General features: G+C 48.0%; 5 protein-coding genes across 5 annotated transcripts; 2 read left to right on the top strand and 3 right to left on the bottom strand.

Moving 5' to 3' along the window:
• Positions 1-766: 766 nt before the first annotated feature.
• N7443_007589 (uncharacterized protein) lies at positions 767-1,471 on the top strand (the record flags this gene model as incomplete). Its single annotated transcript, XM_056887645.1, has 2 exons — positions 767-795; positions 892-1,471. The coding sequence occupies 2 exons, from the start codon at positions 767-769 to the stop codon at positions 1,469-1,471; spliced, it is 609 nt and encodes a 202-aa protein (XP_056739336.1).
• A 69-nt stretch (positions 1,472-1,540) lies between these two features.
• N7443_007588 (uncharacterized protein) lies at positions 1,541-2,594 on the top strand (the record flags this gene model as incomplete). Its single annotated transcript, XM_056887644.1, is given in 2 exon segments — positions 1,541-1,789; positions 1,803-2,594. Coding segments are annotated over 2 exon segments (1,041 nt in total), but the record flags the coding sequence as incomplete, so codon positions are not given.
• A 3,714-nt stretch (positions 2,595-6,308) lies between these two features.
• Positions 6,309-7,723, bottom strand: N7443_007587 (questin oxidase family protein; the record flags this gene model as incomplete). Its single annotated transcript, XM_056887643.1, has 4 exons — positions 6,309-7,060; positions 7,118-7,245; positions 7,314-7,459; positions 7,520-7,723. The coding sequence occupies 4 exons, from the start codon at positions 7,721-7,723 to the stop codon at positions 6,309-6,311; spliced, it is 1,230 nt and encodes a 409-aa protein (XP_056739334.1).
• A 355-nt stretch (positions 7,724-8,078) lies between these two features.
• Positions 8,079-10,195, bottom strand: N7443_007586 (GABA permease GabA; the record flags this gene model as incomplete). Its single annotated transcript, XM_056887642.1, has 11 exons — positions 8,079-8,248; positions 8,302-8,380; positions 8,431-8,785; positions 8,843-9,069; positions 9,125-9,186; positions 9,237-9,465; positions 9,514-9,682; positions 9,739-9,811; positions 9,871-9,940; positions 10,009-10,042; positions 10,113-10,195. 11 exons carry the CDS (start codon positions 10,193-10,195, stop codon positions 8,079-8,081), a joined length of 1,551 nt encoding a protein of 516 aa, XP_056739333.1.
• A 2,470-nt stretch (positions 10,196-12,665) lies between these two features.
• N7443_007585 (glycoside hydrolase family 76 protein) lies at positions 12,666-14,128 on the bottom strand (the record flags this gene model as incomplete). Its single annotated transcript, XM_056887641.1, has 3 exons — positions 12,666-13,247; positions 13,302-13,993; positions 14,044-14,128. 3 exons carry the CDS (start codon positions 14,126-14,128, stop codon positions 12,666-12,668), a joined length of 1,359 nt encoding a protein of 452 aa, XP_056739332.1.
• Between the last annotated feature and the right edge of the window lie 1,247 nt (positions 14,129-15,375).

Below are 15,375 nucleotides of genomic sequence, written 5' to 3'. Positions count from 1 at the left end.
CTAGGGTGAAGGGCAGATTACTGATAGCGTCTATTCGCGGTCTAGATGACTAGGGGTAGGGGCATTCGAGGGAGTCCATTCCTATAGATTAGGTAGTTCAGGTCGGTAGGTATCATTGTTGTTAAAAGGAGTGTAATCATCCCACTAAGGCAGAAGATGCCACTGAGGAGTTTATTAACATAGTTATGTGTTAGCTTCCACTAAGTGTGTTATAGATAGCCAAGTAGAGAGAGCTATGGCTGACAGGCTAAATACTATGATAAGCAGGCTCATAAGTAGTCTGCAGATACAGTAAGCAAGAAATACAAGTCACTATTTGCAAGGACTAGACCGTTACTTGGACACAGGAGTGAAAGAGGGAAGTGACAGGTCGCCAGATTCTCGAGTCACTCTCCAGCTCTAGCGTTTGACTTGTTTGCTTTTGCATGGAAAGTTTTAGCTCCCTTAGATCGCCAATACAGTTACGAGACAAGGCACCGTATTTTGAGAAGAGTAAACCGTGGTAATGAGACTGCTACAGGGAACTACTAGCTTTCTTGGCGCAAAGACTGAAGCCTGTTAGCCTCGTTTGCTTACCAAGGCTTCCAAGGGTGGGAGACGCTAGTTCAGGGACTGAGACATAACGCCCACCGGGTTCAACGCGCTAGGAAGAGTCCACCATTTCCGACGATTTAAACACAAGCAGCTACTTTATTTTTCTCTTGCTCCGCCAGAGTTTCCTTTGCGCGCTGAGTGGCAGATTTGAGAATAATGGATCGCCTTCCGAATGAAATTCTACAGCAAATATGCCTCAATGTACGTCGCTACACGCCCTCCAGGGCTCATATTCATTGAAGTGATTTCTCATGCTGATGAGGATTAGCTCGAGGGACCTGCATATTGTCCACCCAGAGACCTGTCATCTTTCAGCCAGGTCAACCATATCTGCAAACAGGTGGGAGTCCCTATTCTTTATCGAAACCTTACCCTTACATTCGAGGCTATCCAAAGCCAAGACGCTACATTGTCAAAAGTGACAGATGCTCCCCTGGGAAGCCATTTCAAGAAATATGCCAGGAGGTTATCCGTTGTGTGCATCGAGTTGCCGGCAGACTGTGAATTCGAACAAGCCCAGGCGTGGAAGTTGGAGCCATGGGCAATTAGTATGGCAACCGATCGAAAGCCGGCGACGAGGAAAGGCTTCTTGGAGCATTATATGACCTCTTGCTACTCGCCAAGTGGCGGATATATCCTTTCGAGTGTTCCCCGAAGGGTTAGCGAAACTCGAAACTGGGCACCGGCTGTGTCGCTTATCGTTAGCTTAGACCGCCTTGAACAATTTGACTTTGTCACGAGTAACGACTTCACAACTAGCTTGATGGAAGCTTTCTCGCACTATCTAGTCCACTCTCTCCAGAAGCTAAGACCGTATCTAACGGGGACTACGAATTCAATATATATACCCTTCAGCTACCGGGCCTTCACACCCTGACCACCTCTCTTCCTCGTGCTTATAAGCGGTCAAATAGACAGGTCAAATAGACACCAGCAGCTTGACGAGATGATGCCTTTCTTATTCACCGGCCCGGGGCTAAAGCACCTTTGTCTAGAGCCCCATGAAAGTGTCGATCCAGCCGGAATGGACCTACTGAAAGCGACATGGCAAAGCTTGATTGATACAAACGAACCTAAGGCAATATCCCAGTTAGAATCAGTCACGGTCCCCAGCAACCGGCCCGAGGGAAGCCTTCTTTTCAAATTAGCTACCGCAGGAAATCTTTCTCAACTTCGCACACTCGAGATTGGTTGCGTTCTTGAACCAGAGAATAGTCAACATCGCTGGGCTATTTCCAAATCTCAAGAGACTTTTTCTTGATCTCAATACCAGAAATCCGCGTACTTCCACTATTAAGACTGACATCGAAGAATCAATCACTGGGGTACTGGCCTTTCGCTCGTTGGAATATCTTTATATCAGGGGTCTTCGCATTGTTGAAGGTTTGGACAGAATCATCCAACATCATGATCCGTCATTGAGGGGACTAGCACTAGTGCCCGATAGGCTCCACGAGTACCCCAGACTTCATCTTTCCGAGCTCCTTGAAATGGCGATTCGTTGCCCGAACTTGGAAGAGCTACGTCTTCAGATAAGAAGGTCTATGGGTAATCAAGCAGAGTGTGAGATATACAAAGCTCTCAGTACCCTCCCCAATCTCCAAAGACTATTTCTAGATCTGGATTTCGATGCTCGGCCAAAGCTACCAGCACTAGGCAGCCATAAAACAGAAGATCTCGACGCTCTCCGACAAACGTTCATAAATGCAGCCATGGATCAAAGCCTGGCTCTCCAGATTTGGAGTATGATCAGAAACAAGAGTTCCCGTTTAAAAGACCTACGCCTTTTCCCATTCGGAAACCAGCGTTTTTCTGCTGAGGAGTGTTATTTGCTTAACTGTTTTGCGCGATCATACTTGCTTACATATTATAACCTTGAGAATCCTGGAGTGCCAGTCATGGAGCAAATTGGGAAAAGGGCGTGGGAGATAAAACGAGCGATGCAGGAATCTTGGACTGATACCATTCGTGATGGAGATCACCATCTCTCCAATAGAATTGTATCCGTTCTTCACAAGATCTGGCCCCAGGTGCCCGAACAGAGTGACCGGTGGACTTGTTGGACTAGCTTGCCTTTACAACCAGACAAGGGTCTCCTTGATGAATGTTCTTAAAGCATAAATAGCCATCCCAAGGACATCACATCAATTTTAGTTACCTGGTACCAGAAACTACACCATTTCCAATTGTGCCCTGAATGTCGGGGCAGACTTATTATCCTAATGTGCCCAATTTCAATTGTTTTGAAACTATAGATGCCTACGGCCAAAAGGCTCTCAGTAATTGGCATCTTTCTGCTAGGCGGATTGTATGTTCCCCGCCCTTCCTTGGTTGTTCCTACTGACGAACTGTTCTCACTACCCAGTGGCTTTGTGGCTGGCTTACTACGGTTACATTTTGTCAAGTGGATGGAAAGAAGCGATGATATAATGTCAGCCCATGGAGGGATAACTTACCGCTAACAAGTGGTCACATTGAAGATCACATTTCCTATGTCTTTGTATGTAATTCTGCTTACTCATGGACTCGAGCGTGGTAACCGCCAAGTATCGGTCGTACGGACTGACAATCCCGTACGGACCGCCAAGCCCACCCGTAAGGGCAAGGGGACTACTCTCAACAGCAGTCTCCGGAGTTTCTTCAACCAATCAATCATTTCAATCCACATTATATTGATTCCGCTTGACCTCATTGGCCGTCGCAGCATACTAGGCTATACGAATATAGCCTGTGTAGACATATAATCCGGAATTGATGGGAATGTTTCATGTGGTCATGTACCGAGCCCTGCCTTGGCATCGTGTCTGCCTGCCTCCCTACTTTGCGACCTCTACTGCGCCGATCATTTCCCACCATATTCAAATCTTCACAACCCATTTACGACACCAACTTGAACAAATAGCAAAGGGAAAATCAAAGTCGATGTGCCTATCGCGGTCAGGCTCTAGACAAGTTATTCTGTTCTCTAGACGAGGTTGAGATAATTCTTAGCCATGATATCGGAACTGCTACTCAAGAAATACAAAAGTAAGAGGGCGGGTCATCCTACGATGTATCTATTTCCACCGAACAGGATTTTAAATTTTCCGAAACACTTGACAGCAAATAATTCAGATTAAATCATGAATCTACGAAATTCCTAGCTATCCTCCAGTAATACAATTTGAATTAGATAGACCTTCTGCCCATCCTAATTATTACTACATTTCAACGTAGCCATGGATACATGTTTGAGTAAGACCTAGTCAGGATGACACAAAGGTCACATCAGGATATGCTACAGAAGGGCCGTTCAGTAAAGCCGACGAGTGCCCATAAACAAAGTACTGCAGCGTGGCGACGATATATGAAGCAATCACGTCCTTGGCCCGCAAACTGTCAATCTTCCGAATAAATACAGCCTGAACAATTTGTTTAGCCTTATCTGAGAAACTCAGAGCATCGACAAGAACTGGAAAATCGGAAAAGGTGTAGTGTTTCGACCGTGCGAATCGTAGCTCAAGTTTCCATCCTCGTAAATGTGACCAAAATATTGCCCAAGTGGGGTCTGTTTCCTGGGTGTGGTTTGCGTTACTGAAAAGCAGAAACGGTCTCGAGAGTCTCTTATCCACATCCGACCCTCATAGTGTACCATCCAGATTGATACCTCCGACACATCGATTGTCAAGCAGCATCGTCTGCGCTGCTATTGCTCCGCCAAGGAAATGACCGAAGATAGTTGCTCGATCAAGAGAGAGTAGGGGTGAATTCCCTCGTGACAAAGGGAATATGCCTCTGACCACTTTTTCGTTGAGAGTTTGGTTGAGTAAAAATATCAAGTCTTGAATACGAACGTTCGATGCTGAAACCCATTCTGCATCTGTACTGATGTTTGCGAGTATGCCGAGGACCGTACGGCCATCGGGATATTCCAAGATGTCAGCATCATACGGGTGATCGACGAAGATAGCGGCAAATCCGTTACTGGTAATATCATGGAGCATCGATGTGTACATCAATCTTGAGGTTGCCAGAGCTGGTGAGAAAAGCCTGACTGGCTGCCCTCTGCGGAGACTGGAAGGCGGTAGTTGCTCCAGTGTCTGAGTCTGGATACAAAGGGACTGGAACGTCCCTGGTGGTAGTCTAAGAGAACTGGAAACTGTCATCTTCATAGCGGGCTATTGCATTCGGGGAAAGAGAGTTAGTAGGCTATGGAAGTGCAGAGCAGTATCGTATGCAGGCAACCATGGAAGGGAAGCGAAATATTTAGAGGCTGACTGCACTTCATCGAAGGTCGAGCAGAGTAAGGACATGGGTTGGAACTTGGGTTCGTAAATGCATAGATAAACATTTGCTAGTCCGTATGTTTAAAGACCGCTTTTGCGTATCCGTTTGAGTTAGACATCGATCTGCTGTCGATAATGCCGACAACTAGGTACTTTGACTAATATGCCCCTTTCCCCTGCGGGGTTGAGATTGTACCCTTGCCAAAGTTGTCGTTTGATGGACTTCGAAATCGAAACAGAGAAGAGAGCCGACTCTTATTTTAAGTTTATCAGGAATGGGGATTCTTCTCGCTGGATCTGCGATCGTCAGAACAAGGCAATGGGCTCCTAGGCGATGCAGAACGCATATTTGATCTTAGACAGGAAATTTTTACCTTGACCAGTGTTCTTGATAGCTATGCCTATAAGCCGCCGCGGGATCTAACCGGGTAAGACCAATATCTTCTCAAGTAACTTCATACGTGCAATTCGTTGATGGTGAGAAGGTACAAGTGTACAAGTGCAAGGGCCAACTCAAAACAGATGATGGTAAAATGGATTGCACGGAGCTTTATAACATAAGCCAAGATGATATACTCGGCAACTGTCTTTCGCGTAAAATCGCCAACCCCATGTGCGACAGTTCATTGAAGATCCCCATTCATTCAAAGGTATTATCACCCAAAAAGGTATCCGAAGCCACGATGTATGTTCTTATTTCACAGCAGATATCATTTTATCTCACTTTGATGATGAGTTGGGGCTAGAGCCTGAAACTCTCAGTGCACTCAGGCCCTTAGACCAAATATCCGAGACATCGATTCGATTGCTACTCAGCCAGTCTCAACCTAGCCATGAAGAGGGCAGTATCAGCCTCGGTGGGCATACTGATATCGGGTCCATCACGCTGCTATTCAACATGGTTGGTGGATTACAGATCCTCCCAGCAGATCGCTAAAACAGGTGTGAAAACTGGCTGTACATCAAGCCAGAGCCGGGGCATGCAATTGTTAATATCGGCGATACACTTGTTGATTGGACGGGTGGACGTCTGCGGAGCTCGTTGCACCGAGTTGTAACAGCACCTGGAGAACAGGCGCTGGTGGCTCGGCAAAGCGTGGCTTACTTGGTTCGTCCAAGAAACAGCGCCTCCATGCAGAGATTGAAGGATGGCCTATTTCTGCCAGTGGAGGAAGGCGAGGATGATGAGACTCGTTCGGTTAATGAGTGGGCTCAATGGCGCGCCAAGCAGGTCATGCTTGGCCAGCTTAAGCCACAGACAAAGGGCGGAAAGTCGGTGACAATGGGGGTGTAGAGGTCCATAGATACCCTCATTCATCGATATTTCAGGCAATTACAGCGTCAGATGATCCTCATTTTCAGATAAATTCAAAGCCATTAGACAACTCCTTGCATGAATCCCATTTGAGGCTATAAATGCACACACACACGGTTACATAGAGTATAGAATTAGACAAAACCACCCCATCCACTAAACTCCTCCGCAAACTTCACAGCAGCCTTCAAATAAAACTTATCCTGATCACCCCAGGTACTTGCAATCTGCCTCAAGGCCCAGATAGCCTTAACATAATGCGCATCAGTGGAGTACTCGCCCTTGACAGCCTGCTTAGCAGTCCAATCCCAGTCTCTACCCTTTAGATCGAAATTACTAATCCGATCCAGTGGCAGCTCCGGTCGTAATTGAGCAATGAAGATGGCCAGCGTAATAAGCCACCATTGTCGAACGAGAGAGATCTGGAACTTTGCCGGAATCACGGGTAAGAGGACCCGGACGGCATGGCTAGTCGTCAGAACATGGATGAGGAAGAAGTCATATTTCTGTGACATGTCGCCGTGCGAGGCGACAAAAAGCGCCACTGCTAGCTCTTGACTTTCGCGGAATTGCTCGACGGGGTTCTCGATTTTCCATGCGTTCCAGTGGTTAAGGAGGACGGCTTCGCGGTCGCTGAACACTTTTTCTATGTTGTGATCACCTGGTGTAGCGAAGAGCCCATCTAAGTGTTTGTCTGAGCGGACTTTTTCGAATATTTCGAAAAATGATGTTGATTGGTACGATGGTGCGGGTTGAGACGCGACAGGGTCGTCGGTGTAGTTGTGTATGCTGTTGTAGCATACTGATGCTAAACCCAGTGCTTCCATTCCTATCTCGCGGCTGCCAATTTCATATGCATAGGCGAGGTGGATAAGTGGGTGTCCAACTGTAGAGCAGGTCAGCATATACCGAAATAGGTGGCGTTTCAGTGAAGAGGACTAACGGTCGGCAACAAGGGAATTGAATACTGGCTTTTCGCCGGAAAAGAGATACTCCTCCACTACCCCCTTCCAGTCATAATTGAATCGTACCAACTCATCTTCATAGAAATCTACAAAGGCCTTCTGATATCTGTGGAGTGATCGATTGCCAGTTAGTCCAAACACCAACACGTGCAAAGGGTGGACCGCGGCACATACTTTCGGCAACCCAGATGATCTCTCCAGTCATCGTTCGTGACTTCTGCCGGTGAATCATCCCATGCATCTAGCAACTTGGACTCATTCTCGTAAACACGGGTTAAATCATCCGCTTCTGCGCCCAGCAGAAAGGCCGAACTCAGAAGCTGGAGAAGAATTAGCTTAGTTGCTCACAGGTTGAGAGATGATAATATATCCAGACTTACATGTGGTGCATGGTTATGGAACTTCCGATCATTGTAAAGAATAGCATGGTTTGCATGATTGAGCTTGAGAAGGTGCTTCAACGCCCTACCAGACTTCTCTTGCGCATTCTCGATATCATGCGAATTGACAGGCGCAATATTAATGACCTGCTTCTCGCCGAATATCTTAAACGACTTCAACGACGGAAACGAGATCTGGAACATTCTGGCGTCGCCTCCGAGCTGCGTTGTTCGATGGTGGGGAAGTCTGTGTGGCCCGAGGGATAAATCGGCCGCACTGTGATATCGGCTCGTACCTTCCGACAAATAAATACAGCCGGACCTTGTGGTTGGAGTTGCTTGACAGTTGAAGTTCACGTCTGCTTTGGCATCAGCTCATCGTATGTTCAACGGAGTCGTGGATCCGCCATGGATTGTTGGGAAATATAGCCTCAGGCACCCTAGGGTAGTGACGTAATGCAACTGGGTCACGTGGTAGTATACAGAGGATCGATGTAGAAGTCAAATGTACAGCTCAATTTGGTTAAATAATAACTAATTTAGGTTCTGGAATGCTATTTTAAGCCTTGTAGTGTTCCACAGCAGGCACTGGATTATCGGACTGAGTGCCAGCCTGTCCGGAGAAAAATTCTACCTCGATGCGGGGGCCGACGTAGTTCTTGCGTCCATCCGCGAACCATGTAATCGAAGAGATGATGACAACAATAGCGAAGGCGGCAACACAGTAGTCTATTAGGTGTTAGTATATTGAGTCATTAAGGATCACAAGATAGAGAACATACTCATATTGCTGCCGGTGGCAGGAAGATCCGGGGGGAAGAGGAAAAGGACAGTGGTGATAAGAATGTACACAACGGAAATCTGTCATAAAGTCAGCCATATTCAATTGGTTGTCGTGGACTGTGTCTTACAGTGTTCAGGATCCAGCCAAGAATGTTGGGCAAGACGAAGGGACGCTCAGGAAGAGTGTTACGTCCACGGAGCATGTGAATAGCGATGGGGATACCGTAGGAGAGATCCAGCCAGACAACAGACGCAGACACAATCGCGTTAAAGGCGCTAGAGGATCCCAGGAAGATTAGGCCAAAGACGATGACCAGCGCTAAGTTGAGGTAGAGCGAGTGTAGGGGGACCTTCAGCTTGGGGTGGATCTGGGAAAAGTAGGGAGAGAAAGGGAGACCGCCGTCGCGGGCGAAAGCGTAGCACATGCGGCTGCTAGTAGTCATGATAGCGGTTGTAGCAAACAGCATGCACACAAGAGGGAAGCTAGAGTTCGGTCAGAATTGTAAGGGGAAAGGCTGCAGGCAGTAAGGCAATACTCACATCAGCAGGCAAATGGCACCAGCGTTGTTCTGGGTCGCGTTCTTGAGGATCGCAAGGAGAGGGCCAGCCGCGGAGTTGATAATAGGTTCGATGTCGCCAGCCACAAACAGAAGCACGACCAGGAAAATGACACCAGTCACGGTACCGATTCCAACGCAAGCAATCATAATCTTGGGTCCTTCGACAGAAGGGTTCGGGATCTCTTCAATCATGTGTGCAACGCCGTCCTGGTAAATTGTTAATCCTTGCCGTGTATTTCATAGAATCGGTGTAATCACTCACAAATCCGGTCACACCCAGACCGCCCTGCAGAAGACCAAGCAACCAGGCAATGCCATCGGGCCCTAAATATGTTAGTTGTTATATTTCAATAGGCAGAATGGAATCAACATACAGCCAGTCTCATTGATGAAGTCTCGGAAGACAAAGTCACCGCTGTTGTAGTCGCCGGAGGAGCAGGAGAGGACTGTAATGCAGATAATGGCGAATCCACACAAAGACCAGGTGAAGGCAGCCTTGTTGAACATAGGCAGAATCTTGTTTCCGAAAGTATTGATAAGGAAACCAAGAATGTTGTAAGCGATATAAATCAAAAACTGGTGCCAGCGCTCGGACTCGTAGGACTGGTGAAATCAGAAATAGAATCTTCAAGATTGAAAGGGGGTACATACGGGGTTCATCAGAGAAATGCAACCAAGGACCAGCTGGCTACCGAGCAAGCCACCGGTGGCCACCAGGGCAACCCAGCCGGAGCAGTTCACCCATCCGGTGATCCAGGACAGAAGGGGCATCCATTTCTCCCAGGAAATGACAGCGACCCAGTGGTATTGACCTCCGGCTCTGTTTCTCGTTAGTCATGCGAAATATTCCAACGCATTCTCTCCAGGGTCACTCACGTAGGATACGCAGACAGGAACTCGGCCAGCGAGGCTGCCATGCACAAACTACAGATACCAGCAGTCACCAAGCCTGAATGGACGAATCGTCAGTATTGATCGCGACTGAGTCCGGGCCGAGTAACAACCTACCCCAGACAACACTGGCAGGACCTCCAGAGGGTAAGCTCAGGGATAAACTCGCGGATAACGCTGTCCATGACTGTCAACAGAGAACTGTTAGCTGCTACCCAGACAATCGCATCATTCCAAACCACCGGGTTCACCTACATTCAGAATAGCAAATGCAAGACCAAGCATAGACCTATACACCATATGGGGCTGGTTAGCATGGCGGTCGGGCCCCGACACGTGAGCCGAAAAGTAGCACATACAGCAAAGAGTATTGGCGCTTCAGCTCTGACTTGTGGCCCATCTGGGCCAACTGCGCGTCATCATCAAGTCCCTTGCCTTCCATGATGGCAAGTATGCAGGAGCAGAAAAGAGGGAAAGATGAAATGTCTGACGGAAACTGATGGGGACAAAGGCCAGTAGAAAAGAAAGCCTCCGGCTAGCATGACGACAGTTCGAACATTCACTTTCCGAATCATCTCCATATCCGATTAACGCGGGGAGTTCAGTATGTAGTGGTGCTGTTAGGTAACAGATTTGGGGTAATGGGTCCCCGAAGGCGATAGGTTGCCGCGACCATGATTGGATCACATCACCGAGCCCCGGCGATGTCGGCCATTCACCGAGCCTTCCACCCGAATGTCGATCAGGGAGTCAGGGAGTCAGGCTGGCGCGGTCCGGCGAAACTTGGCTCGCGCCCGCTGCCCCAGAGCTTATTCAAACATTCTCGAGTTATTGGCCGCCCAGGCCCATCGGCAGGGCGGGGGATTAATCTCGGGGTAGTTTGGCACGGCTTTTTAAGGCTAGCAGTATGGGGAAGGTCGTGGCCGTCCATGGCCGGTCCATAGCAATGTCACTTTGAAGTTCATTTTGGCCGATGACTGGTGTAGAAGGGCCAGCAGCTTGCTTGCCACAGTCGGTCCAGGAATTCCGAATAGGTGTTTCCTCCTATCTGCGCCCCGATAGGCATGGGTCGATGTGGAGCTGCAATGGTGGGCCAACCAGCTCGCTATCTTTGTCTATTCTCACCAAATCCTCCTATGTAAAAGATAGTGTTTCACCGGTGACCCGGGGTAGGTCGGATGGCTCCACTGGCCTTGATACGCAGGGGACGCCTTCGATGCATTGGAACTAGAAAACTCATCTCGGGAGCTAGGCCCCTTCGGCTGGAGACGCGTCGAAAGATTAGAAGAACCATGGGCGACGGATGCGTGGCACCTTGCAGGTCCGCGATGATCGTCCCTTCTGGAAGTTGAGCCCCGAATTTTAGGTTTTAGCCGCGATGTGAACTGATAACGTCAAAGCCACCGAAGTTTCACCCTTTCCTTTAAGAAAAGGGGTTATGCCGACCGATAAGATGGATTTTTTTTTAGGTGGCGCCAGGATAACTGTTTTGCAGAACACTTAATTCAACTCTCATCGCCGGAAATTGTGGCTCAAAGAATTTTCTCCTGGAATCCACAGCACCAATCTGGACGAGTCGCTGCTCGTGTATTTGCCCTCCAAAGGCTCAATACATGATTATAAATCAATTCACTTTCTATCGCCTGTTCCGAGCAGGCCGGCTCGAACATGTTCATTACCACGGTTCATAGTCTAATCACCAGGTTGTGCTCTAGAAAAGAGAAAATGATGGTTTTCCGAGGTTGGCCAAATCAAACGCGATCTAGGTCGCAATAGCTATCCGCTATTTCTGGGGTTTTCTGTGTGTGCGCTCGTTCTCGTATTATAGCCGCGGAATTTGTTCCCGTCGACTGTCGTGTACTACTTGTGTCAGTGAGTGGCGTGTAGAGTGGGTTTGTGAACTACGCAGTCAATCTGAGGGATCCTTTCTAATTTCCCATGGCATTTGGGCTCGACGAGAAGGGCGATGCTGGATCTACTCAGCCATTATACGGGGAACAGTGACCTTGGCGATGTAAGACAGCACCTTTCCATCTTTTCATCTTTTCATCTTTTCCAATTCTTTTTAAAGCACAAGTAGTATTCGAAATTTAAGGAGCTGTAATACTTCATGGCGCAAGGTTACGTCCGCTGCAATCATCAGCTTTTGTCGATTGGCAGAAATGTTTGGCCTTTTAACACTTCCAAGATGCGAAAGTTGCGTTGTGACTCCTTTGTTCTAAGTAGACGTGTAGCCCTGAAGCTCTTGGGTCCACCACATTTAGAGTTAGTTCAGCCGGTGAGTAATTGTACTTACTACTTTGGCTATTTTCCTTGGCTTATATCAGGCTTACTTCTAACAGCTTGGACACAACCGTGACCGGAATTCGAGCGGTCGAGGTAGGTAGCCTTTCGATCCAACTTCGCTCTCATTCTAGATGACAGCCAAGGGCAATATATAAAGCCCCAAAACTACACTATACATGATTTATGCAAATTGCATGTTTGCCCGGATAAATTCAATCCTAGTGTTTATTTTGGAGTCATGCGCACCCCGGAATACGGGTTGGGGCTGTGGAGAAGCCCGTTGGGGTAGCTGTCACCCACCCGAGGCCCATGCTCAGTCAATTGCGAAATTCTCCAACCTCGGAGCTGTACAGGATACTATCCTATCTGGTTATCTGAAAGCTTACCTGTTTTTATGACTTATGTATATGGAACCTATTGCCTGTTTTCATCAACGGCACTCTATCCCCAACAATGAAGTTGTTGCAACCAGCACAACCTCTCTCATTTTGACTTGGTCTTTTTTTTTCAATGATTTTTCATGATTTTTAATTTTTTTTTATTTGATGTGGGATGAAAGTATGTTGAATGGAATATTATAGTGCAGTTTTCAAAGAAAGGGAGGACCCCCAAACTTGTCGTACAGCTTAGAGCAAGGAAACGGCACCCGCAACGACAGCCGCGACAAGAGCGACTGGACCAACGGCAAGCACACTAGCTATATTAGTGCTAGATTTCGTAGCCCCAGCACTGCCGGAGCTGCCGGAGCTAGTGCCATTGGCCGATCCAGTCGACGTGACCGAAGTGGTATTCTCAGACCCCGATTGGCTACTAGGAGCTTTCTTGCTGAATGAAACAAGATTGGCGGTGAAGAGACTGGTAGCGCTGAGCTGGCTGGACATGCCGTCGGAGCCATCATAGTCCGTGTACCATCTTACACCACATTCAGTGTCGTTTTTATCGCCGGTGCATGACTTCGCGGCCCCAACTGCAGAGCCCTGTAGCAGGGGCATGATGTCGGATGCGGTGTATGGCGCGACTAAGGCAGCCATGGCGAGATCTTGGATAGTGACACCCTTTAGCCAGATGTCATTATTGTTGCAGTTTTCGGTGGATTCACAGGCGACTTCAGAGAGGATCTTGCCACCGTATTTGGAAGGGAAGAAGGTAGCGGTGGTGCGGTTCAGAAGGCCATCTAGGCTTGACTTCCATTCGGCTTTGCCGTTAGTCTGAGTGATTGTTAATTACTTTGTTTTTAAGTTGAAGGCCGAAGATTGTCTTACCAGGTTGTACATGTATGCAGTACCGGCGATGTATGGACCGTAGTTGAAGCTCCACTGGGTGTTGCTCGCAGATTCGCAATCATCCTCCATGTCAACATCATTGAAAATTGACCACTCATCGTTGATGACAGTACTAGTGCTCCATGTCCAGATCTTGTCCGCCCAATCAGAGTAAGTTTGATTGCTGGTGTATCGGGCCAGACGAGCAGAAAGCTCAAACAAAAGGCCATTTGTCAAAGAAGACTTTATGTCGTAGCCCGATTCGTAGGCCCAAATTTGCCAGCGCAAGCCGCCTCCACACTTTGTTGTATCCCAGCGGGCAATCTGATCATTGAAGACATTCTCTGCGATCGTAACCCACGACGGCATAGATGACCTTTCAGGGTAACCTAGCTCCGCGGCAGTCATGGCAGCAAGCGACCAGATTGATTGATCATCATTTCCTAGGTATGAGCTGTAGTTGGCAGGCATATAGTTATTGTTCTCGCCTAGCTGCCAGTACATTCCTTCGCTGATTGCCGCATTGTTGGAGGCGTCGCCACTGTAGTACCAATATCGGATCATGGTGTCGAACAGGGCACCTCCCATTGCCCAATCGGTAGGGATGGCGCCGGGGATTTGGCCGGTCTGGTTGGCTGTGTATCCGGACCAAGTATTGTACGCAGCAGTCGCGGCCGCATCTTTGATAGATTCTATATGACATTAGCAGGTGTCAAATCATCGGAGACGACAGGAGACTCACCCTCGTCCTTGATATCTAATTTGATGGCTAACGCAGAGCCTGCCAGCAGAGCAACTGCGATCGCTTTGGTGTTACCTCGAACCATCATGTTTGAAAGGTCAGTTCCACGCCCAACCGGGTCTTTAACAGCCCCTAGAATGACCGGGGATGCACCATGTCTTTATGGAGACTCCCTGTACGAGACTGTGACGAATTCGCTTAGCCCGTCCATTCGTCGAAAGGGGTCGCAGGCTGATAGGTGGGAGGCTCTGATAATTTAAGCCGCATGGACCCTCAACAAGCCCCCTTTCCAAGGTTTTAGCAAAATGGCGGAGTCTGACTGGTGAGCCCGTCGGGGCCGTAAGCGAAGTCGTCCATTTGTAATTTGGTATAGCCCCACTTTTTCCAGGAACGATGCGTTGATTGGCTTTGTTTTACCATATCCAGTGCTTAGCCTCGGAGCTTGAAGCTTCACGCTCGCGTTTCCCTTGCCATGAGGCTATAGAATGTGAATTCAGTCTGCATTATCCGTTTTGTGCTCCTTGTTGCTTTGAAAGTTCTCATACAGAGCCTAGCTACCACAGACTTAAGTAATCCAGCGACCTTACGAACAATAGCGGCCTGCGAAAATAAATGGATTTGAATAAACGAGGAAGTGACAATAGTCTTCAAGCAAAGGATGGAGTGATACGTTCTCCAGCTTTCTGCTTAACCATGCTCAGACTAGTAGATATGAGCGCTGAAGACAAGAGAAATAAGCTAGGAGCAAGACATAATCGAAAAAGTCACCTGATCATTAACGGCCTCAGATCATTGGCCAGTTCTATAAATACATTGGCTACTATTATGGCTCAGACTTGGTGGCTTGAGAAGATTCATCATCATACTAAATCATCGAAGGACGCACAGTCTTTGGGGTGACAAATTTGACCCCTCTATCGACATGCTAAGATGCTAAGCCTAGCCCTGAACATGATGCTAATGCAAATGACGCGGACGCAGTTTTTTCGAAACGAAAGTGGACAGAGCGTGACTCGCGCCATGTCGACATCGAGCTGGCAAAGCGCAATTGAACTTGGACCTAAAATCTCAACAGCGTATGTAGGTGTTGAATTGTATCATTGATCATTCTTACACTGATTGCCGTAACACTTGGAGATCTTTTGAAATGGCCTGGGGTTTGGGAGGTAGAGTATGGGTATCGATATCGCTTCCATTTGAGGCTTGTAACAATTCTATGGACTTGACCAATCACCGGGCCGCCCCTGTTGAAGTGTCATTTCCCATCAATTAATCACACAGATGGAGCGCGACAGATTGCCATTTCGGGGTATCCTGTTGACCAAAACCCCC

The sequence above is a fragment of the Penicillium atrosanguineum genome (genome assembly GCF_028827265.1).
Source record: "Penicillium atrosanguineum strain IBT 20685 chromosome Unknown utg000006l_segment0_segment0, whole genome shotgun sequence".
NCBI classification, from domain to species: Eukaryota; Fungi; Ascomycota; class Eurotiomycetes; order Eurotiales; family Aspergillaceae; genus Penicillium; species Penicillium atrosanguineum.
Note: the sequence above shows the minus strand (reverse complement) of the source record. Positions and strands in the feature narration are given on the sequence as shown.